Source organism: Trachemys scripta, chromosome 1 (genome assembly GCF_013100865.1).
Source record: "Trachemys scripta elegans isolate TJP31775 chromosome 1, CAS_Tse_1.0, whole genome shotgun sequence".
In the NCBI taxonomy this organism is placed as follows: domain Eukaryota; kingdom Metazoa; phylum Chordata; order Testudines; family Emydidae; genus Trachemys; species Trachemys scripta.
This window is the reverse complement of record NC_048298.1, coordinates 302,310,790-302,334,892: the sequence shown is the minus strand read 5'-3', so window position 1 is coordinate 302,334,892 and position 24,103 is coordinate 302,310,790. Positions and strand designations below refer to the sequence as shown.

At 43.0% G+C, this 24,103-nt stretch overlaps 1 protein-coding gene and 2 non-coding genes across 3 annotated transcripts; all 3 read left to right on the top strand.

Moving 5' to 3' along the window:
- The first annotated feature begins 13,261 nt into the window (after positions 1–13,261).
- On the top strand, positions 13,262–17,810 carry RPL21 (ribosomal protein L21). Its single transcript, XM_034758708.1, has 6 exons — positions 13,262–13,333; positions 14,182–14,260; positions 15,249–15,310; positions 16,314–16,426; positions 16,935–17,085; positions 17,676–17,810. Exons 2-6 carry the CDS (start codon positions 14,194–14,196, stop codon positions 17,763–17,765), a joined length of 483 nt encoding a protein of 160 aa, XP_034614599.1. The 5' UTR covers positions 13,262–13,333; positions 14,182–14,193; the 3' UTR covers positions 17,766–17,810.
- LOC117871447 lies at positions 16,044–16,120 on the top strand. Its single transcript, XR_004644243.1, has one exon. It is a non-coding gene; the product is annotated as a small nucleolar RNA SNORD102 (small nucleolar RNA).
- On the top strand, positions 16,484–16,613 carry LOC117871404. The gene has a single exon (XR_004644213.1). It is a non-coding gene; the product is annotated as a small nucleolar RNA SNORA27 (small nucleolar RNA).
- Positions 17,811–24,103: the final 6,293 nt, after the last annotated feature.

Genomic DNA, 24,103 nt, shown 5'->3' with positions numbered 1-24,103 from the left:
CAATACTGTTAATGAGAATGTGGTGTGAGGACCTCGGGATTTGGGACAGAAATTTCATAGTATTAACATTTACATTAGAATGCCTTCCATTAAAGGATTTCACAGCACTTTGTAAGCACTGAAGAATTAATGAATTACAACTGCCAGTGTGGTAAGCGAGCATTATCATCCCCGTTTCACAGATAGAAAAACTGAGGCACACAGGGCTCAAGGGACAGATCACTGTCCTTTATTGCTTTTCACTTTTACTTCTTTTTAATCCACCATTATTACTTTCTCTCTCTCTCTCAGCCCTACATCTTTGTGTAGAGCAATTGTCGTAGCGAAAAGAAGTGGCATGTCAGAGTGCGGCCAATTCTCACTGTTTTATTGCAAGTCTTCTGATAACTGATGTTTTACTTAAGGCCCCAGTTACTAGATACAAGTGATTATTATTTGAGAATTTCATCTTTCATTCATTTTTTAAAATAAGTTTCTAGATCACTTTGTTGCAGTCCAAAGCTTGAAAATTTAGTCTGACCACACCCTAAGGTTTCAAAAAACTAGAAGACAAATAAAAAGAACTCAGTCTATTTTAAGATATAAGTATTGTAAAGCCAATCTTATGATATTTTGAAATCTGGTTTATGATCTTTTAATAATTCAAGTTGTCAATACTGAGTATAGCTTCAGAGACCAAAAGTCACCCTTCGTTTTGGAAGGTGGGACTCTGGACTATGTCTGCATAAAGTATGTCAGCATAGTACATTAAGCCCAGGCTCTTACTCAGGTTTAAGTCCAAGCCCTCCCATTTGTCCACACACAAGTAAATTTGATTTGAATTAGGAATCCCTAAGGACTCAGGTCTGCAAACCCTGGTAGGGGTGTGGGTCAGAGCTGGAATCCAGCTGTGACTGCAGAGTAATGCACACTGGAAAACATAATCCCAACTATACATACAAAATAACGGGGGGCTAATTAGCTGTTATTATCACTCAAGAAAGAGATAATGTGGGTAGTTCTCTGAAAACATCTGCTCAATGTGCAGTGGCAGTCAAAAAAACTAACAATGTTAGGAACTATTAGGAAAGGGATAGATAAAACAGAAAATATCATAATGCCGCTATATAAATCCATGGTACACCCACATCTTGAATACTGTGTACAGTTCAGGTCACCCCATCTCAAAAAAGATACATTAGAATTGGAAAAGGTACAAAGAAAGGCAACAAAAATAATTAAGGGTATAGAACAGTGTCCATATGAGCAGCGTTTAAAAAGACTGGGACTTTTCAGCTTGGAAAAGAGACGACTAAAAGGAGATATGATAAAGGTATATAAAATCATGAATGGTGTGGAGAAAGTGAATAAGGGAGTGTTATTTACCCCTTCACATAACACAAGAACCAGGGGTTACCCAATGAAATTAATAGGCAGCAGGTTTAAAACAAACAAAAGGAAGTACTTTTTCACACAATGCACAATCAATCTGTGGAACTCATTGCCAGGGGATGTTGTGAAGGCCAAAAGTATAACGGGGTTCAAAAAAGAACTAGATAAATTCATGGAGGATAGGTCCATCAACGGTTGTTAGCCAAGGTGCTCAAGGATACAACCCCATGCTCTGGGTGTCCCTAGCCTCTGACTGCCAAGAAGCTGGGAGTGGATAATAGGGGATGGATCACTCAATGACTGCCTGTTCTGTTCATTCCCTCTGAAGCACCTGACATTAGCCAGTCAGAAGACAGGATATTGGGCTAGATGAACCATTGGTCTGACCAAGTATGGTCATTCTTATGTTTACGTTCTTATATGATGCAGGTGAAAGCCCAGGCATTTTGCAACATGGATGCATCTCAAGTTTGGGTCACCAGACTCAGGACTGGCAAGTCCAGTAACATTATCTCACAATTCCCTGGGCTTTGTTTCCAAGTCCTTCCATCCCAAAACTTCCCATTCACTTCCCAGGAACCAGAAGCAATTTCCTGGTTCAAATGCAGCTGCTCAGCATTTACCCCTTCATGTCCATGGAGACTGCTCAACTGGAATCACAGTTAACCCTCATGTGTATTAATATGACCAGCACTAAGAAGAAGTCCTGCATCAAGTGTGTGCCTAGCTGGCCAGAGGAACACAACAAAATTCTGCAAAAAGAACAGGAGTACTTGTGGCACCTTAGAGACTAACAAATTTATGGTGCCACAAGTACTCCTGTTCTTTTTGCAGATACAGACTAACACGGCTGCTACTCTGAAACCTAACAAAATTCTGATTAACCTCTGGTGCAAGGTGAGCAAGCCATTCAACTTCAGCAAGAGCACCTAGGACAGTGGTTATTAAACTTTTATACTGGTGACCCCTTTCATGTAACAAGCCTCTGAGTGCGACCCCCCCTTATAAATTAAAAACACTTTTTTATATATTTAACACCATTATAAATGCTGGAGGCAAAGTGGAGTTTGGGGTGGATGCTGACAGCTCCTGACCCCCCCCCCCCAGGTAATAATCTCGTGACCCCCTGAGGGGTCCTGACCCCCAGTCTGAGAACCCCTTAACTACGAGGTACTTGGGAGGCCTTTTGAACTTATACCCTGGGGAGAGACCCATTGTCTCCTAATTACCTGCTCCTGGAAATTCCAGATCAAAGGCCCCTGAACTACATAAAGGGTGGACTAAACATGCCATGTGTGTGCTTGTTCTGAGATGAAGCTGTAATGATCTTGAAACCACAAGCAGACCTACTGGGTAGGGTTATGAAGGACTGCTCCTACCAGAGCCCATGTTAGGGCTGGGTGATCTCTGGTATGCTTATTAGCATGTGTGTAGATTCTTTTGTTGTTTTAAATGTTTTCTCTATAGTGCTTTTTCCTTCAGACTAAAATAGGATTGTACAGGAAGTGCTGTGGTAATTTACAACTGTTGGCAATCACTCTGTTGTTAGTATCTGAAGAGAAGGCAAGAGAAGCTTGCCTAGGTAGCTTGTCTTTTTCTGGGAATAACACAGTGAAGGCAGGGAACTGTTTAGCCTAGAGATACCCTGGCCAGGAAGAAGAGACACATGGGTCTCCACCCAAGAAACTACTAGGGAGCTAGAAGCCTGAAAGTGGTTCACAAACAAGAGTGCCAATCTCAGGGCAGAATGTCCACAAGCAAGGGAGAAACCCCCAACTGGTTATATGACCTATAATTAGATTTTACCAAACCAGTAACAAGTGTGAACTGCTAAAGCTCTAGAACAATCTTACTATGGAGTCACAAACAGTCCCCTTGGACGTTTGCCTAGGGAGTAAGATAGATCCAATCTTGATTCTGTGATTGCAAAGTAAGCAAAATAAACTGTCATAGGATAAGAGGGAAGATCCTCTCATGGACTGGTAACTGGTTAAAAGATTGGAAATAAAGGGTAGGAATCATAGGCGCCAACTTCTTCTGGTCCTGGTGGGTGCTCAACCCCCCTCTGCCCCTGGCCCTGCCCCGACTCCACCCCTCCAGCCCCCATTCCAACCCCGTCCCCAAAGTCCCTGCCCCAACTCCGCCCCTTCCTTGCCCCTATTGGACTCCTTCCCCAAATCCCTGCCCTGGCCCCACCTCCTCCCCTGAGCATGCCATGTTCCCACTCCTCCCCCCCTCCCTCCCAGCGTTTGCTACAGCTGTTTGGCGGCAGCAAGCACTGGGAGGAAAGGGAGGGAGGAGCAGAGACACAGCATGCTGGGAGGAGGCAAGGTGGGGAGGCAGGGGGGGAGCTTGGCTGCCGGTGGGTGCAGAGCACCCACTAATTTTTTCCCATGGGTGCTCCAACCCCGGAACACCCACTGAGTTGGCGCCTGTGGTAGGAATAAATGGTCAGTTTACAGAATGGAGAGAGGTAAATAGTGGTGTCCCCCAGGGGGTCTGTTCTGGGACAAGTCCTATTCAACATATTCATAAATGATCTGGAAAAAGGGGTAAACAGTGAGGTGGCAAAATTTGCAGATGATACAAAACTGCTCAAGATAGTTAAGCCCAAAGCAGACTGCGAAGAGCTACAAAGGGATCTCACAAACTGGGTGACTGGGCTACAAAATGGCAGATGAAATTCAATGTTGATAAATGCAAAGTAATGCACTTTGGAAAACATAATCCCAACTATACATATACAATGATGGGGTCTAAATTAGCTGTTACCACTCAAGAAAGCGATCTTGGAGTAATTGTGGATAGTTCTCTGAATACATCCACTCAATGTGCAGTGGTAGTCAAAAAAGTGAACAGAATGTTGGGAATCATTACAAAGGAATAGATAATAAGACAGAAAATATCATATTGCTTCTGTATAAATCTATGGTATGCCCACATCTTGAGTACTGCATGCAGATGTGATCAGGGCTGGCTTTAGCAGGTGCGGGGCCCCACGCCGGGACACGAATTGTCTCGCCCCCCCCCCCCCCCGGTCCCAACTCCGCCCCGACTCCGCCCCCTCCCTGGCCCATTGGATCCCTCCCCAAATCCCTGCCCTGGCCCCACGTCTTCCCCAAGCACGCCACATTCCTCCTCCTAACCCCTCCCTCCCAGGCTTGTGCTGATCAGCTGTATGGCGGCACAAGCGCTGGAGGGAGGGGGGAGAAGCAGGACGCGGCTTTTTTTTTTTTTCCCCCCCGCTCCGCCGGCAGCCCCAGACGTTGCAGGGACCTCTTAGGCATGAGGCCCCATTCCAGAGAATCGGCCAAATCGGCTTAAAGCCGACCCTGGATGTGGTCACCCCATCTCAAAAAAGATATATTGGAATTGGAAAAGGTTCAGAAAAGGGCAACAAAAATGAATAGGGACATGGGGGGCCAGTGACCCAGCGGTTGGGGAAGACTAGCCCTTGGCCCCTCCCCTTGTGCCTGAGGCTGCTTCCCTGCCCTCCCATCTAACGCCCCTCCACCGCAGGAGTGCAGAGCACCCCCACTAGGGCCCCGGCCCCAGCGCTGGGCAGCACAGCTGCAGAATCCCCAGCAGTGTGGTCACAGCGCCCCGAGTCCCAGTATGCCAGGTTGCCAGCCCCAGTGTGCTGGGTGGCCACCCCCAACCCTGAGCAGCCGGGCAGCATGGGCACAGTGCTCCCAGCTCCGGTGTGCCAGGCAGCCGCCGGCACTCCTGGTGCCCCAGGTGGCAGGAGGCGCAGCCGCAGCGCCCTCAGCCCCAGTGCGCCGGCCGGCACAGTCCGAGCACCAGGCGGGCAGCGCGGCCCCAGCGCCAGCCGTCCCGAGTCCAGGCAGAGCCCTGGAAACTGCAGGCCTTGGAGTGGGCTTGGGGGCAGAATGTGGGAAGGGCCATACCAGGCTGTTTGGGGAGGCACAGCCTCCCCTGAGCCTATAATACCCGCCGCCCATGATCAGGGGTGTATGGAACAGCTTCCATATGAGGAGAGATTAATAAGACTGTGTGATAAATGAAGGGAGGAGGGTAGCTCTCTTTTATGGACACCCAGCCAGCCAGTTAGTTATAAAATCCCTGTTAGTAGCTGTTGTCTACTTGCTTTACCTGTGAAGGTTAAGAAGTCCATAGGTACATAAGAACGGCCGTACTGGGTCAGACCAAAGGTCCATCTAGCCCAGTATCCTGTCTACCGACAGTGGCCAATGCCAGGTGCCCCAGAGGGAGTGAACCTAACAGTTAATGATCAAGTGATCTCTCTCCTGCCATCCATCGCCACCCTCTGACAGAGTCTACGGACACCATTCCTTACCCATCGTGGCTAATAGCCATTAATGGACTTAACCTCCACGAATTTATCCAGTTCTCTTTTAAACTCTGTTATAGTCCTAGCCTTCACAACCTCCTCAGGCAAGGAGTTCCACAAGTTGACTGTGGGCTGTGTGAAGAAGAACTTCCTTTTATTTGTTTTAAACCTGCTGCCTATTAATTTCATTTGGTGACCCCTAGTTCTTGTATTATGGGAATAAGTAAATAACTTTTCCTTATCTACTTTCTCCGCATCACTCATAATTTTATATACCTCTATCATATCCCCCCTTAGTCTCCTCTTTTCCAAGCTGAAAAGTCCTAGCCTCTTTAATCTCTCCTCATATGGGATCCTCTCCAAACCCCTAATCATTTTAGTTGCCCTTCTCTGAAGCTTTTCTAGCGCCAGTATATCTTTTTTGAGATGAGGAGACCATATCTGTACGCAGTATTCAAGATGTGGGCGTACCATTGATTTATATAAGGGCAATAATATATTCTCCATCTTATTCTCTATCCCCTTTTTAATGATTCCTAACATCCTGTTTGCTTTTTTGACCACCTCTGCACACTGCGTGAACATCTTCAGAGAACTATCCACGATGATTCCAAGATCTCTTTCCTGATTTGTAGTAGCTAAATTAGCCCCCATCATATTGTATGTATAGTTGGGGTTATTTTTTCCAATGTGCATTACTTTACATTTATCCACATTCAATTTCATTTGCCATTTTGTTGCCCAATCACTTAGTTTTGTGAGATCTTTTTGAAGTTCTTCACTGTCTGCTTTGGTCTTAACTATCTTGAGCAGTTTAGTATCATCTGCAAACTTTGCCAGCTCACTTTTTACCCCTTTCTCCAGATCATTTATGAATAAGTTGAATAGGATTGGTCCTAGGACTGATCCTTGGGGAACACCACTAGTTACCCCCTCCATTCTGAGAATTTACCATTAATTCCTACCCTTTGTTCCCTGTCTTTTAACCAGTTCTCAATCCATGAAAGGACCTTCCCTCTTATCCCATGACAACTTAATTTACATAAGAGCCTTTGGTGAGGGACCTTGTCAAAGGCTTTCTGGAAATCTAAGTACAAGGTAAAAGGAAGGGAGTGGGCACCTGACCAAAAGAGCCAATGGGAAGGCTAGAACTTTTTAAAATTGGGGAAAAAACTTTCCCTTTGTTGGAAAGCAGGGAGAGGGCTGGAACTATGCTGTAAAAGCTTGTGCCAGGTATGAAAATCATTAGATCATACCTAGAAACCACTCATTTGAAACCCCAGATATGTAAGTAGATCAGGAAATGTCTAGGAAGACGCAATTAGGTTTATCTCTTATTTCTTTATGGCTTGTGGAGTCCTCTATGCTAACCCCAGGTGCTTTTGTTTTGCTTGTGACCTTTAAGCTGGACCTCAAGAGAGCTGTCTTGATGCTTAATTTTTGTAATTTTTTTTTTAAATCTAGCCAAAAGCCTAAGTTCCAAGTATTTCCTTTCTTTCTGTTTTTAATAAAATTTACTTTTTTTTTTTTAAGAACAGGATTGGATTTTTGTGTCCTAAGAGGTTTGTGCACATGTTGTTTAATTAGCTGGTGGCAACAGCTGATTTCCTTTGTTTTCTCTCTCAGCTCTTCCCCGGGGCGCGCACGTGTGTGTGTGTGAGAGAAAGGGCCTAAGGGTACCCCACAGGAAGGAATTCCCAAGAGGTTTCTTGCACTTTGGTGGTGGCAGCATCTACCCATCCAAGGTCAGAGAAAAGCTGTAACCTTGGGAGTTTAATACAAGCCTGGAGTGGCCAGCATTAATTTTTAGAATCTTTGGGGGCCCCCACCTTCTGCACTCAAAGTGCCAGAGTGGAGAATCAGCTTTGACAGACTAGGACTTTTCAGCTTGCAAAAGAGATGGATAATGGGGGATACGATAGAGGTCTATAAAATCGTGACTGGTGTGGAGAAAATAAATAAGGAAGTGTTAATTACTCCTTCTCATAACACAAGAACTAGGGGTCACCAAATGAAATTAATAGGCATCTGGTTGAAAACAAACAAAAGGAAGTATTTCTTCACACAATACACAGTCAACCTGTGGAAGTCTTTGCCAGAGGATGTTGTGAAGGCTAAGACTACAACAGAGTTCAAAAAAGAACTAGATAAATTCATGGAGGATAGGTCCATCAATGGCTATTAGCCAAGATGGGCAGGGATGGTATCCATCCCTAGCCTCTGTTTGCCAGAAGTTGGGATGGATCACTTGATGATTACCTATTCTGTTCATTCCTTCTGAAGCAACTGGCATTGTCCACTGTCGGAAGACAGGATACTGGGCTAGACGGACCTTTGGTCTGACCCAGTGTGGCCGTTCTTATGTTTTTGTTGATGTTTGTTATAAGGCAATCATCTCAGTAATATTCAGGTTACTTCTAGTCCCAATGGATCACATATCTCATCAGGATCATCCACTGAGCTATCTGGGGAGGTCTCATACTCCTATTTTATAACTTCTCCCTACCTGAGCTCTACTTGGCTCAGTTCTCAAATTATGAATATTTTTGGCTCCACCCACCATGGAAACTTACTCTCCTAGCTCATAGAAAAACATTGATCTGCACAGTATCTACCAGTCCTTGCTTCCAGGCACTTAAAGTAAATGACCTTGCTCTGTCTCCTTGCGTGTGTACACAGACAGAGATTAAAATAAACAGAAATCCATTAATTCCTCAACTGCCTCCCTCTGTCTCCAAACAAATAAATTACTGCAGTGCAAAAGACATGTGCGTGACATGAGCAGAAGTCTTGTACTCTTAGTTCTTTTGTTTTTCTGAGAATAGCAGGGAAAGTTATGTAAAAATGGAGAAGGAGTGGCCATGTCTAAACAATTTGGATCAACTGGTTAGTAAACTTATTTTTGCACCTTTCTTATAGGCTGCCTACCATGTTTTACTATGCTAGTAAATGATCACAAATTTATGACAATAATCTAAGTTGTTTGGGTGGATTACTTAGGAATGTGAAAATGTTTGTGATCAAAATATAATTGGTATTTTATTTTGTTGAGAGAGTATTTATCAATTACATTTTTACTGTTACTGCTGGACTTCTGAGATTATTTTTTATTGCTAAATATTATCAAAAATCCTAGGTGAAGATTTCCTGTTTAAAAGTAAAATTTTATTAAGCATTTATGAACTTGTACATTTAAAAAGTGATTTTGTTTACAATCTGTTTGGTATGGCACTAGAGACAAGGGTTTAGATTTAGATAATCCTTATGATTATTGTTCCTATAAAATTAGGTTTAGAATAACTGTCATTTAAATAGTGGTAAAAACAGCAGCATCAGGAGGAATATTTCATTAACAATCTCTTTTTTTTTTTAAAGCAGTGCACGAGTAACAGTGAGTTAGAGAGTGACTTTTTTAACTATTTTGTTTCAGAGTCCAGCTTAGACATAAGGAGTTTTGAACATCCATCATCTGCAATGTCTACAACTTCAGAGTCATCTGCTGGTACCACCGGCAGTGCTGCAACTAACATACATTATTAAGTAAATTACCTGTATCGAAAAACAAAAACTAACAGACTTTCTTCTTTATCCAGTAAAACAATGAGTTTGTAATCAGGACCAGCAAATTCCTGCAAGATTCTAAAGATCAAAAGATTGCTTGGATCATTTATGCAACAAATTTCCCATTTCATCTTGTTCAGAACAAACATTTCATTGACACAGGCTACACTCCACCCAGCAGAGTGGACATTGCCGGAAGGTTGGTAGATACCACATATGAGAAGGAAATTGAACAGTGTGCAAAAAAAACCCCAAAAAACCAACCTCATTGACAAGAAATCCATTAATCTGTGTCTTGATAGCTAGTGCAATGTATACAATGATCCAGTAATGTGTGCTCCTGTGACAACAGAAGATGGGGTTGTTTATCTTACAGAAACAATTGATACATCAGAAAATGCCCATACAACAGAATACTTAAAAGAAGTAGCAGTAAAAGCTATAACAAAACATGAACAAAAATTCAAGTGTCAAGTGCATAGCTTTGTCACAGGCAAAGCTGCAAATGTAGTAAAGATGAGAAGAAATCTAGGAGATAAGGAAGGGAACCTGAAACTTACAACATATGGGTAAAGTGCTCATTTGATGAATGTTTTAACCAAAGACTTAAGTGCTACCCCAGGAATAAAGCAAAATAATGAAATTGAAAAATGCTGCCATAACAATCACTTTGCTTCAGCTTCACTGAAGAGAGCAGGAGGATCCAAACCAATTCTCCCTCAAGATGAACGATGGAATTCAGCAGTTGACTGTTTTGAAATATTTACTTAGAACTGACCTGTTCTGATGACAATTTGTGAAGAAAATCATGACAAAATACAGGCAGTCCTCGGACTTACGACACAAGTGGTTCCTGAAAACTGCGCTGTAAGTCGAAACGTCGTAACTCAGAACGGCAATCCACTCCATTGTGGGACCGAGCATTGTAAAGTCGAAACCAATTGTCTTAAGTCAAAACAGGGTGTCAATTCAAAAACGTCATAAGTGCCATTTGGCATAATTCGAACGTTGTAAAGTCGAGGACTGTTTGTAGATGGAACTATCATAGCCAAAGCAGAGGTGTCAACTTTCTGGTTTCCCTGGGGGTACTCAACCCCTGGTACACTCCAGGCCCTGCCCCCTCTCCACCCCTTTCCCCAAGGCCCCACCCTGCCTCTTCCCACCCCTGCTCCACCCCCTCCCCCGAGCACCCTGCCCTCTCTCTGCCTCTTCCTCCACCTTTCCCCCAGTGCCCCCTGCACACCACTGAACAGCTGATCACCGGCAGGTAGGAGGTGCTGGGGGGCGGAGGAGGAGGAGCTGATCAGCCGGGCTGCCAGTATGTACCAAGCACCCACTATTTTTTTCCCCCATGGGTGCTCAAGCCACGGAGCACCCACGGAGTCAGCACCTATAAGCCAAAGTATTCAACATTGGACTAAAGAGAAACATAGAAGATATGCTAAATATAATGAAACCTCTTTTTATAGCCTTTGACAAACTTTGGGAGATTCAACAATACAGTAGCAAGCTGTTTAAATTTGGAAAGAACTTCAAGAGACATTGAAGAAAGAATGCTTTCTGCCTACAGAGTTAAACTGTAGGCAGTAAAGAAGCATATGGATCAAGCACTTACTCCACCTTATTCTCAACCTAAAGTTCCAGAATAGATGCCTAACTGCTGAAGATGCTGCTGCTATGACTTGGATGTCTAATAATCACCCATCCTTCATGCCAACCATAATAAATGTCAGGGCTGGAGGTGAAGCATTCAAAGAATATGTTTGCGGATAATGTTTTAAAGAAATTCACACCACTGAACTGGTGGAAATCACTAGCTAAGCACCTGGGGACCAGAGTTTGTTAAAGTGCCAAACCAGTTTTTGAAAGCAGTAGCCTCTTCCACAGGCACAGAAAGAATATTTTCTTTATTTTGACTAATTAATTCAAAGCTGAGAAATTGACTGAGAGTTGTAAAAAGCAGATAGACTTGTCTTACTCTTCCAGTCTATGATAAAAAATACAGAAGGAGGAGATGAAATCTACTAGTTTTTAAAATTTGAAGGACAGCATAATAATTTAGCAGACTGTCTCATTTGCAAGAGACTTGGGCCAGGATCTACATTCACAAGTTAAATCAATCCAGCTATGTTGCTCAGAGGTTGAAAAATCCACATCCCTGAGCAACATAGTTAAGCCAATCTCACTCCTGGTGCAGATAGCATTAGATTGATAGAATTCTAATGTTGATCTACCTATGACCTCTTCGAAAGGTAGATTAGCTACTGATGGGAGAACCCCTCCCCATTGCTGTAGTGAATCTACACTGAAGCAAGAAGCACTACAGTGGCTTAGACAAGCCCATAGGCAAGTGCAGCCTTAAACTCTAGCCACTTTCACTTTGGCATATTTGAAAATTTTCTCAGGCTAACCTGAAATAATCCTTTTAATTCTGACTACAGTTAATCCATCTATTTAATAAATCTTTTAGCTGTAAATAGGAAACATGTCTTGATAACAGAAGTTTATGTACACGAAACATTTAAGGTTGCTTTGTTTAAAAAACATGAGTTTTACATACTGTTATGAATATTTAATTAAATTCAAAGTTACCATCCTCATGCAGCTTGACACAACTCATGAGCAAAATGTTAATTATTTAGTAAATAAGCAATATCATTTACCGTTCTCTAATATACTAAAAATATACAATAATAATCTACAAATATTAAGTATCAGAGGGTAGCAGTGTTAGTCTGGATCTGTAAAAAGCAACAGCGTGTCCTGTGGAACCTTATAGACTAACAGACATATTGGAGCATAAGCTTTCGCGGGTGAATACACATGCGTCTGACGAAGTGGGTATTCACCCACAAAAGCTTATGCTCCAATACATCTGTTAGTCTATAACAGGGGTAGGCAACCTATGGCACATGAGCTGATTTTCAGTAGCACGCACACTACCCAGGTCCTGGCCACCGGTCTGGGGGGGCTCTGCATTTTAATTTAGTTTTAAATGAAGCATCTTAAACATTTTGAAACCTTAGTTACTTTACATACAATAGTTTAGTTATATATTATAGACATATAGAAAGAGACCTTCTAAAAAGGTTAAAATATATTACTGGCACGTGAAACCATAAGTTAGAGTGAATAAACAAAGACTGAACACACCACTTCTGAAAGGTTGCCGACCCCGGTCCATAAGGTGCCACAGGACTCTCTGTTGCTTTTTACAAATATTAAGCTATGCATTTATTTAATTGTATATAGTGTACCCTTCTAGCTAGCAAAAAGACATACCAAATCTCATGTAGAGACTCTATTTAATTGTAAATCAATACATTTTAATGGTTAGATCAACTAATGAGATTACACTTTAAAGATGTGAAATATAAATGGAAAAGTTGATTAAAATTGATTATTTAAATAGGGGGGGGAGGGATAGCTCAGTGGTTTGAGCATTGGCCTGCTAAACCCAGGGTTGTGAGTTCAATCCTTGAGGGGGCTATTTAGGGATTGTGGGCAAAAATCTGTCTGGGGACTGGTCCTGCTTTGAGCAGGGGGTTGGACTAGATGACCTCCTGAGGTCCCTTCCAACCTTGATATTCTATTCTATGAGGCTTTTCCACTTGGTGACATGACTCACAGGCTTCACTGGAGCCACCCTGACAAGGTTTATAGAGCGCAGAGCCTGTCCTGACTTTTAACATAGCCCAATAACGAACAGGGCGACACGAGCACGTTGTTTTCTCCCACGGGCGCTAGAGCGCCAGGCGTCTAACAGCAACAGACCAAGCTCTCCCCAGATGAAGGACTAGGACCCCCTCCGCCATGTCACGTGGTCCCCCCAAAGCCCACTTCCCGGGCTGTCCACACAGTTGCCTGTTTTCAATCGATGGCGAGACCTACAGTCGAGCGCTGTATGGCAAGTGTGTCACACAGGGACCGGCTCGGTGAAAAGCTAGCTGCTGTTGATTTCTTGCCCCCACCCCGCCGCCCTCGATTGCTTTATAGTCAGGCAATTCGCGGGCAGCCCCTGAGGTCCCCCGTTAAGAAAGCCCGGGAGGCCCCGCCTCCTTCCTTTCGGCCTGAGCCGCCATTTTGTAGGTATGTGTGCGAGGTAGTGCTCTTGTCACGCTGCTATAACGCCGGCTAGGGAACTCCGCGGCTGCGGTACCGCTGGGTGGTGGGGAGGGCAGCAGATGGAGGCCTGGTGGGGCCGGGTCTGGGAGGCGGCGGCGGCGGCGGCAGTAGCGCGGGGAGGGGGCTGCATGTGCCGGGGAGGCCGCTGCATGGGCTCGCACGAGCCGGGACAGAAAAGGGAGGCGGCTGCACGGGCCCGGGGTGGGGGGGGGGGGAGTTGGCGCGAGAAAGGGGAGGCCGCTGCACAGGCCTGGGAGGGGGCACGGGGGGCCCCAAGTTGAGGTGCGGGGAGCTGCCTGTGGCGGTGGGCTGGAGGGCGGGCTGGGGCCAGGGAGCGAGCATTGCCTCCTCCTGCGGCGGCTGTTCAGGCGCCCCGTTCTCGGAGGGGCCGGGTAGGTCTCCAGCCTGCGTCCTAGTAGGTCTGCCCCGGGCTCGTCTGCTAAGGGGCTACGTACCTGTACAGTCACTTCATCCAAGTGTTAACGTGACGCCAGGGCAAGCTGCCTGTCTGCACTGTGTGAGATCTCTAACTGATCCGCTAGCGAACATACCTATCCACCTACCACCTTTGTGCTTAGTTTAAAATATTTTTATGACCTAGTTCATGTAAGCAAAGCTGTCACTTTTTCCCTACTGACTTTTATGAAGCTCTTATTGGAAGTATTAAGGAACAAGCAGGATTTTGTAAGGAGTTTCTACAGTAATTTGGAGTATGCTCTGAAACTAATACTAGCTCCACGCATGCTACAAGACCTGACTAGCAGTGGGGGCGAATACACGTGGATAATCTGCGTTGTTTCTTTTCTTAATAGCCGTTTGCCAAAATGACAAACACAAAGGGGAAAAGGAGAGGGACACGTTATATGTTCTCGAGGCCATTTCGCAAACATGGTAAGTACAGCTTGTGTTAGGGATACCTGCATTCATAGCACTAATGAGTTTAGCCATTCCTAATAAGACATTTAAGTATTGTTAACCATTTCTCATCAGCATTGTACACCTCTACCCTGCTATAACATGACTCAATATAACATGGGTTCACGTATAGCGCAGTAGCAGCAGGGCTCCGGCTGTTGCGGAGAGCCCTGGGCCCTTTAAATCACTGCCAGAGCCCTGCCGCCCCTACCCCGATATAACGGGGTTTCAGCTATAATGTGGTAGGGATTTTTGGCTCCCCGTGATGGTGTTATAGCAGGGTAGAGATATTAAGAACAACGTATTTAAGGAGACAACTAAAAATGCAGAACAAAATGCTGTCATATCCACTGCTTTTATAGAGTAAATGTTTTTTTTTTCCCATGTGGTACCTGTCTTTATCTTGTACTTCCTCAGATTTTGATTACCTAATCTTTTGACTGCTTGAAAATAGGATACAGTATGAATACAGTACTTGTCATTTTTAGTAAAGATAGGATAAGAACTGCTTTGAAGGGGGAAGTGAGAAATAGTTATAAGTATTGGGAGCACTGGCTTAAAACTATAGCATTAATCAACAAGTTCAAATTGCTCTTACCAAAAGGCAATGGCAACAGCAATTACACAGCTGACAATGAAAAAAAATAATCTTACAATTGTCTTGTAACTTCTACACTGATCAGGTTAAAACTGAACTTGAATAAGCCATAGTGTCTTAAATTGCACTTTTTGAAATGTGAAAAGATGGATGGCTTCTCCATTTCTAGTCACTTAAGCTTTTTCAGATGAGTTTGAGAAATACCACTTTAGTAAAATACCACTTATGCATCCGAAGAAGTGGGCTGTAGTCCACGAAAGCTTATGCTCTAATAAATTTGTTAGTCTCTAAGGTGCCACAAGTACTCCTGTTGTTCACTTTAGTAAAAATGATTCTCTTATGAAATCACTTTATTTCCTCCCCCAGGAGTTGTCCCTCTGGCCACCTATATGCGAATCTACAAGAAGGGTGATATTGTGGACATCAAGGTATCTAATAGTATAGCATAATTTAAAGATGAAATAAGGTGGTCTAAAACAAATTCAGTACCAAAACAATGTAGTATACATTTTAAAAACATGGCTGAAACTGTAAATACTAATTAAGGGATGGTTTCGGTTGCTGTAACAGCTGTCTTTTCCATCCTGCATGTTCACTGGGAATTGATGTCTGGAAGCTGGACATCTTGGAGATTTTACTCTTTGTACAGTGCCTGACGCAATGGACCCAGGTTCATGATTGGACATCCCCTGGATGTTGTTGATACACAAATAGCAGTAATAACTCAGTCTGCAACTCTCTATTGGCCTAACACAGCCAAAATTTTACTTCTAGGGTATTGTGCAAAGGGGATCTGTCTTAGCTCCTACCTAAAATCCTAGATGCAGGTAGAGTTGCTTGGGGAGTCTATATTAAAAGTATATGCACAGAGATGGAAGCAGTGAACACATTTTAAAATATGGGAAATAAACGAAGGGATGTACTTGATTGCATATATAATAGGTGCAGTGTGACAATTTCAGTTGCAGTGAGTACTGTAATGTATTTTCTGAACTTGTGCTCCAGAATCAACTGTAGTGTTGCTTTATATTAGCTTTTGCACTGGATATTGATTTATTCATAGAAGAATTCTACTTTTATCTTCCAATATGCAAACTTTTGAGAAGATTTGCCTGTTTGAGAAAGCTAAGGATGCAAAGTCTAAGCTTCTTGACATTCTGGAGCTTGATGATGACTGTCTCATGTGATTGCTTTGGTAATAGCAAAATGAGCAAATCATTTCACCGGCACTGAAAGCAAGCCAGGATTGTCAGAGAAGTTTAATAGATTTCAGATATCTTGTGACCATTTGAGTAGCTCAAAGCAAACCTGTAAACATTTTCCAAGATATCCATAAAATTAAGTGTCAAATTTATTCTCTTCTCCATATTAAAGCTGAGTAGAATGGTTTCACTTTATTTTAAGTGTCTTACTCTAGTATGTTTTTAACAGGGCATGGGTACTGTTCAACAAGGTATGCCCCACAAGTGTTACCATGGCAAGACTGGAAGGGTATTTAACATTACTCAGCATGCTGTTGGCATTATCGTAAACAAACAGGTTAAGTAAGTGTCTTAACTTTCCTCTGTGTGAAATTTGATTTTTTGAAAATAACTAGTGACACCCCCTCTTTCACTTTGCCAAGTAGACATTTCTTGTCTTCCTTGGTCATTCAGTTGGGGTAAAATAAGTCCTTTTAAAACCCAAGCAAACAATGATTGTTTGGCTTGGATCCTGTCAGGGGAAACACTGGACTCTGTGTGGCACTCTAAACAAGATTATGAAGAGTTCAGCTGGCTAGCATATTTATACTAAATATTTTTTTAAAGCTCATTATGTTGTCTTAATTTTACTCAGCTGTGCATAATAGTGTAGTCACTACAACAAGGTACATAGCCTATTTATCCCTGGACCTACTGCCTGGATTGAACTGTAATAGTGGTAGATGATATAACTATTTGTCCCTGTATTACAGAAGAGAGAATCATTTGTCTTCAAGAGTATTAGTCCTGAGATGATAACACTTAACCATGTTGCAAGTACAATAGATTCAAAACAGGCTTCTTCCCTCAGGGGCAAGATTCTTGCCAAGAGAATTAATGTGCGTATTGAGCATATTAAGCATTCTAAGAGCAGAGACAGCTTCCTGCAGCGTGTGACAGAAAATGAAAAGAAGAAAAAGGAAGCAAAGGAAAAAGGCACTTGGTTTGAACTGAAACGCCAGGTATTTATTAACTGAACTAATGATACACCCATGACACTTAAGACTCAAACTGCTTGACCATGTAAATGAATGTTTGTTCCTCAGACACTAATGAAGGAGGGGGCCAATCAACTAATGGTTTCTGTGTTGATACTAGACCAGGCCTAAGTGGGAGAAATATTGAGTAGATAAACACTGAATATTTGTTTTAGGTAGGTATGTACTGGAAAAAATTAGGTTAACCCAGCTGTATTTCTCTGAGGTATGAAAAATCCATAAGCCCCTGAGTGGTGATGTTAAGGTGACCTAATGCCCAGTGTAGACACCAGTAGATTGACAGAAGAATTCTTCTGTTGACTGGGCTACTCCCTCTCTCTACAATGGGGGAGCCCCTCCCATAACTACTCAGTAGCACTGAGACTATTTTGTTAAAGCAGTCAGATTGGAAATACATTTAGCTTAATAGAATCCTATGAAAAGACAAACTTCACATTACAGAATAGAATTTACACATTGCTAATGTAACTGCAAAATAAATGTTTTAAAAAATGTAAGTTAGGTTTACTTTGAGTGTTTGTCACATTAATGATTATTGCTATTTTTGCTTACAGCCTGCTCCACCCAGAGAAGCACACTTTGTGAGAACCAATGGCAAAGAGCCAGAGCTGCTGGAGCCAATCCCCTATGAATTCATGGCATAGTGTAACTTAAAAAAAATAAAGGAGTCTCTTTAGGACAAAATGCAAGTGATGGTTGATTGCTTTCAAGGCTGCTTTCTGAACATATGCTTTAGAAAATTAATCTTCTATAATCCAAAGTAATTTAATGATCAGTTTTGGGTAACAAAGGAAACATTCTGTACATCAAGTGTACTATTAAACACTTGTACCTTAACCACTATGCTTTGCTTATGCCAAAGATTAAGGTTCAGATTGTCATTGGTATTTTTAATAAGTCAGGCTGCAAGCAACACACATTCCTGGAAGCCCATGACATGTCCCTGACTTTTACTAAAAATACAGAAGGGGTGGGGGGGAATAAAAATCAGGGGCCATGCCAGGGACCCAGCCAAAAGTCAGAGGTCTGTTAAAGTCTGAATTGGTGACCTCTCTCCTTACCAATGATTATTCTCCTTTGATTGCATTTTCATATTGCCTTATTAGGCACTCAAAGTGAATACAGCAAGCAGTATGTGTCACATTACAATCTTTAGTTTAATTAAGAAAACAGCTTCTGGTCTCATTTACTTGATTGTTAGCTGAAAGTGACTCAGTTGTATGACTCTTAATAGATAGAAACCAGTTTGATGTCCATAAGTCAGCTAAATACACCTAATCTATTGAGTTGTGTGTAAACTTAAGTGTTTCAACATTATAATTCTCAAAACAAGATTTGTAAAAAAACAAAGCTGTATGCATATCCAAAAGGTGGGTCCAAGAGCAAATCCCTCCTGTAGACCTTAAGTGTGGTGAGTCTGCCTTTGCTCAAGAACTTAAGTGCTCCAGAGTCCCTGCTTTAGTGGATTTCAGTGTTCTGAGGGAAGGTTGTATATGGTATTCAGATATACTAAGATGTAGGAATAGATTTTCCTTTCTGTGCTCATCAGATCCACAGTACTGAAGATTCCTACCATACTTACGGTCCCCAGGAGCTAGTGAAATTGAAATGAAATTTGTATAGGAAATAGGCCTTGCACCTAAAAATCTTCCTAAGTAACTAGCCCCCAATTTTCTCCTGCAAGCCAGCTTTCAATTGTGATAGCTGATTTTAGATATCTGTAACCTACCTTTTATCCCCCCTTTTCCTTGTGCTCTTACATACTTACAAGTGTCATAGCACAGTTCCACTACTACTTGCAGCCTAATTCACCCATTACTAAAGCTTCCCTTGAGTCAATCTAATACTTGTACTTGGTCTACACTTAAATTAGATTGAGCTAGCCATGTCATTTGGCAGTGAAAGATTTCATGCTGTGTGAGGTAGTTAGATTAGTGGTTCACACTAACCAGGTTGATGGAGAAATTCTTTATGTAGTTAGAGAAGTGGATTAATTACTTTGATAGCATTGATTTAGTAAGCATCTACACTATGGTAGTGCACCTGCAGTGCTACAGCTGTGCTGCTGTAGTAGACATTAAATTCAACTAAAAATAGCACCTTTGGCAATCTGCTTCTGGTGGGATCAGCACTGATGTTAGATCTATACTGCTTCAACAAAAGTGCTGGAGGAATTCTATACTGAGGACTCAAGAGTATCCTGAAACTCTCTGGTTCTCAGGCAGTATGCCCCCATGCCTCCAGGGGCTGTAGCATATTTCCTTGTGGGGTGAATGGTGATGGTCCTGCTGTCTTCCACACCATCTTAATGATTTGCGCTGCAGGAGTTGCACAGAGGAATCACAAGTGTACAACTAGCACCGTATCATCCCCATGCTGAAGCAGTGCCTCCTAGGCAAAATGTTGAAGAGAAACAAGTTTCTTAAGAATTGAATTGGCCTCTGGAACAGCTCACCTTCAATCCTTTTGTCTCCCCACACCCAACTCTTCATCTGCTTGCTTCCTTCCATATCTTGTCAGTGCCTTTACCTACACCATTCACAGACTTGTTTCCCCATATTCATACAATACTCTTCCTCGGTCCCCTCCTTGTCCCTACCAGCTCAGCTTCTGCTTTTTTTCCCCCCCACTTTGTTCAAATTCTCATCTCTTTTCCATCTCCTTTTCAACCTCTTATCCACCTTTGCCCCCCAACTCATCTGCCCTCTTACCTAGTCTTCCTCTTCCTGCATTCCTTTCCCCCTCAATCATTCTTCCTTTTTCCTCTGCCATATGTCTCCATCCACTGATTGAGTACACATCACTTTGCTCAAAATACACTGATAGGTTCTCAAAATGTGGGTCAGGACCCCAAAGTGGGTCCCAACCCCATTTTAATGGGGGCACCAGGGTTGGTTGGCTTAGTCTTGCTGTGGCCTAGGGCCAAAGCCTGAGGTTGCAGCCCTGCATGCTGGGACTCTGGTTACAGGCCCCCTGCCAGGGGCTGAAGCCCTTGAGCTTCAGCTTTGTCCCCACCCCCAGGTCAGTGGGGCTCAGGCTTTGGTCCCCCATCCTGAGGTCATGAACTAGTTTGTCAGAAGGGGGTCATGGTGCAATGAAGCTTGAGAACCCCTGTCTAAGTGTATTATACAGTTGTGTATTGCATATGTTAATTCCATCCAGGTCTGTAGATTTTTTTTGTTTGTTTGTTTTAAACCTAGTTTACAGATTAAGGCTGACAAGGGCTTCTTTTAAGCCATGCTTCTATTTTCTGGTCTCCACTTGTCTAGATACATCACCTCACTTTCAATAAAAAAGGGGGGGAGGGATAGCTCAGTGGTTTGAGCATTGGCCTGCTAAAGCCAGGGTTGTTAGTTCAATCCTGGAGAGGACCACTTAGGGATCTGGGGCAAAAATCAGTACTTGGTCCTGCTAGTGAAGGCAGGGGGCTGGACTTGATGACCTTTCAAGGTCCCTTCCAGCTCTGAGATAAATATATGGAGATGTAATTTTTTTTTTTTTTTATAAATAGGTACAAATGTGCATCATGCTCTACTGGAAAGACCCAGATCTTAAAATATCAATGCATGCCAGTATAAGTACAGTATTTTGATTATATTTGTAATCAAATGCAACTATAAAAGTCTCACTTCCAAGCCAGTGGAGAGTGGAGTATGACTTGATTATATTGTTATGCATGTGTCAGTACCTGTAACAAGTGTTCATGGGCCTAGTTTCTCCCCTCCTTTGTACCTATAGCATTAACAAAGAAATTAACAGGTGTAAATAAGTAGAATTTGGCCCATTAAAGGGAATGCTGATCAGACATTTTTCTTTATAATTAGGACATTATATATATATATTCCTCAAATTTTATGTCCACTAAATATCAAGACAGTGTTGTTAATTAGGTATCACAATAAAAAGTGCTAGTTCTCCATTTGAAAGAATGAACAAAATATATACATACCTTTAAGCTTTTACTAGTAGGTGACATAACTTTAGCAGTATAATGGACAACTTGTTAGATAAGTATACTTTATAGGTTAATATTTGGCTATCATATGCCTATGTAGTTTTCTCTGATAGCGCTGGTCCCTAACTAATAGGACTAACCAAACCCACAAATCTGAACATCCCCAGCCCAGGAAGTTTAGATATTACCCAAGCTGTAGTGGTCAGAAGATTGTATTTTCTACATGTGCTAAACTTCTATTTATGATCAAGTTGATCATCCTTTTCCACCATGTGCCCTTGTCTTGTGAGATATATCATAGTATTGCAACAGAACCGGCTTATTGTACCTGTGGTACTAGTAATAGTTGGCATTGGTCTGGAAAGCTAACTCCAGTTTGCCTCTGATAGGTCCCATAAGCATCTTATCCTTGAAATAGACAAAATACAATACAAATCAGTTAGGTGGGTTAAAGCCCTTTTGCCCTCACTTTTTTTTTTTTTTTTTTTTTTTTTTTAAAGTGCAGATCACATGTTAAAAGTAATTGCCTCATAAATGCCTCCCTTCCCATTCTCATTTGCATGGAGTCAGTCATCTCCCTTTGGGGACCAAACAGTCCCAAGGCAACTGCAGTGATTGCATTAAAAGACAGCTGCTAAATACTATGTGAAATACTTTCTTAAATTTACTTTTCCATGTAAGCAGTTTAATAGATGGAGATAAGGAAGCGAAACCAAGCATCTGGAATAGTGGTACCACAGTTTGGGAACCACTGCACTCTGAAAATTGATTAGCGATGTCAGGTTGTTTTCGTTTTAACACAAGGAAATGAATTCTTAAGCAGCATATTGCACCTGTTCATTTGGTACAAAATAGTGCACTGTTCACTAAACAGTGTGAAGAGAACACATCTTGCTTAAATCATTTTGACTCATTTATAAACACTATTACAAGGTAAATGTTATTTAAAAAGTCTTAAGAGTTAGAACAGCAGCAGAAAGAAGATCTCTGGCTCAAAGGAGCTTGCATACTAATTTTGAATGTGGCATAGTGGGGTGAACAAGACTAGGGGGGAAAAGGGCTAACATCAGTAAAATAACATGTTATTCAGCAACTTAACTCAATTAAAAAAAATGGACCCATGACTAGGGAGAACGCCAATTGGCAGGGTTCTGTAGGCACTGCAGAGAGGTGGAACATGAGGAGGAATACATTTTGAAAGGAAGAAAATAAGAAATACTGACAATTATCTTCACTTACATCACAACAGTAATAGATTGTTTTGATAAGAATCCTCAGATCCTGAATTGAGCATGAAAAGAAGTCCTTAAAATTCAGACCCAATATCCCCCAGAGTATACTCAGCTCTAGATAGATACGGAGCCTTAAAAGCTAAGATTGTAAACGGACCATTTCTGCTAAGTCAAAAGAGGTGAAGGTTTGCTCAAGAGCTCTCTTTTTCTATATACAAAAATACCTTGAGCATGCTGTTGTGCTTTAAGTATAGTCCATTAAAAGCAGCAACATGCTTCAGGAAGTACACAATCTTTTATGTCTGTTCATATCAGTCTTGCGTATGGAATTTTCCTCTCTCTAATGCAGATAATTATATACGTTTGTGACCAATGTGAATTGAACAGGTAATGGTGTAGTTGTGTGAAACTAAAATATGTGCAAAAGGAAATATGGGTTTTTGCCTGTAGGAATCCACTATAGCAGGAAGTTAAAGAAATAGATGAACTAAAGTGATGATCAGGACAACCTGCTTCTGCATAGAGAGTGCTGTAGTGTGGCCATAAAGTTAGTGCAGACTAATAGTAGGAGTACAGCCAGTGATGGGAATGCCTAAATAAAAACCTCATTTGCAATCTGAGAATAGCATTTAAACCCATAACTGCTCACTCAGATTTGACCATTTCCCCATATTCTGCTCCTTTTTTACCTCATGATATTGAGAAGGGAGAAGACACATAACAGAGTTAACACGTTTTGCTGAGTGCAGAAGACTATGTCTAATGTTTAACCTTGCCTGCCCCCCCACAACCTGTGCTTATCTTTGTGCTGGAGTGCAGCCAGGGCCGGTGCAACCTATTAGGCGACCTAGGCAGTCGCCTAGGGCGCTAGCATTTGGGGGGGGCGGCATTTTCTTTGGCGGTGACCACGGCGGCCGGATCTTCGGCCGCCCCGGTCATCATCGGCATTTCGGCGGAGGGAGCTGGGGTAGGGAGGGCCGCCTGCAGCAAGTAAGGGGAGGGGGGCGCAGCACGCAGGGGAACTCCCCGCCCCAGCTCACCTCTGCTCCGCCTTCTCCCCTGAGCACGCTGCCCCGCTCTGCTTCTCTCCCTCCCAGGCTTGCGGCGCCAAACAGCTGATTGGCGCCGCAAGCCTGGGAGGCGGGAGAAGTGGAGCAGTGACGGCGTGCTCGGGGAGGAAGCGGAGCAGAGGTGAGCTGGGGCGGGGAGCTGCCGCACGGCTCCCCGGGCGCGGGGAGGAGCTGCCAGGGAGGGGCGCGCCGCAGGACGGAGGGGGAGGTGGAGAGCTGCCGCAGGGCTCAGGGAGGGCGCAAGGTGGAAGTTTTGCCTAGGGCGCAAAACATCCTGAGTGCAGCAACCGTGCTCACCCTGACACAGCTTGCAAATACTTGCAAGATTAAGGCTTGAGAGACAGACTCTGCTATTGCAACAATTGTGTCCCTCCTGCACATGCTTCCCTGCTTCTTGTTTCCCTTCTCTCCTTCCTGGATATAACTGCTCCCTTGTACATGCTGTCAGACTGCCTCATTCCTCCTGAGAGGCAAGGGGACTGGGACTGACACAGCTACAACTACAATCCATTCCTCTTCTGCAGGTGGCTGGCAGCTCCAGTCCCAATGACTCCAGTCACTGAGGGGACTTCTGTTTCCTCTATTCTTAAGTGACAGCAGTCTGTAATAAAAAATAGTTCAACATTCAACTGCCTTTGCCTCACTTTCAGCTTCTTGAACCTCCGAGCCTGGAAACAAAAGCTCACACCACCTAATCAGCTGTCTTTCTATGGACCTCCAGTGGG

What these genes read in the sequence shown, in the direction of transcription:
- RPL21 (XM_034758708.1), top strand. Translation starts at nt 14,194, where the DNA reads ATGACAAACACAAAGGGGAAAAGGAGAGGGACACGTTATATGTTCTCG. An exon ending in GAGGCCATTTCGCAAACATG is followed by an intron (nt 14,261 to 15,248) that starts GTAAGTACAGCT and finishes TTCCTCCCCCAG; the next exon opens with GAGTTGTCCCTCTGGCCACC. An exon ending in GTGATATTGTGGACATCAAG is followed by an intron (nt 15,311 to 16,313) that starts GTATCTAATAGT and finishes TGTTTTTAACAG; the next exon opens with GGCATGGGTACTGTTCAACA.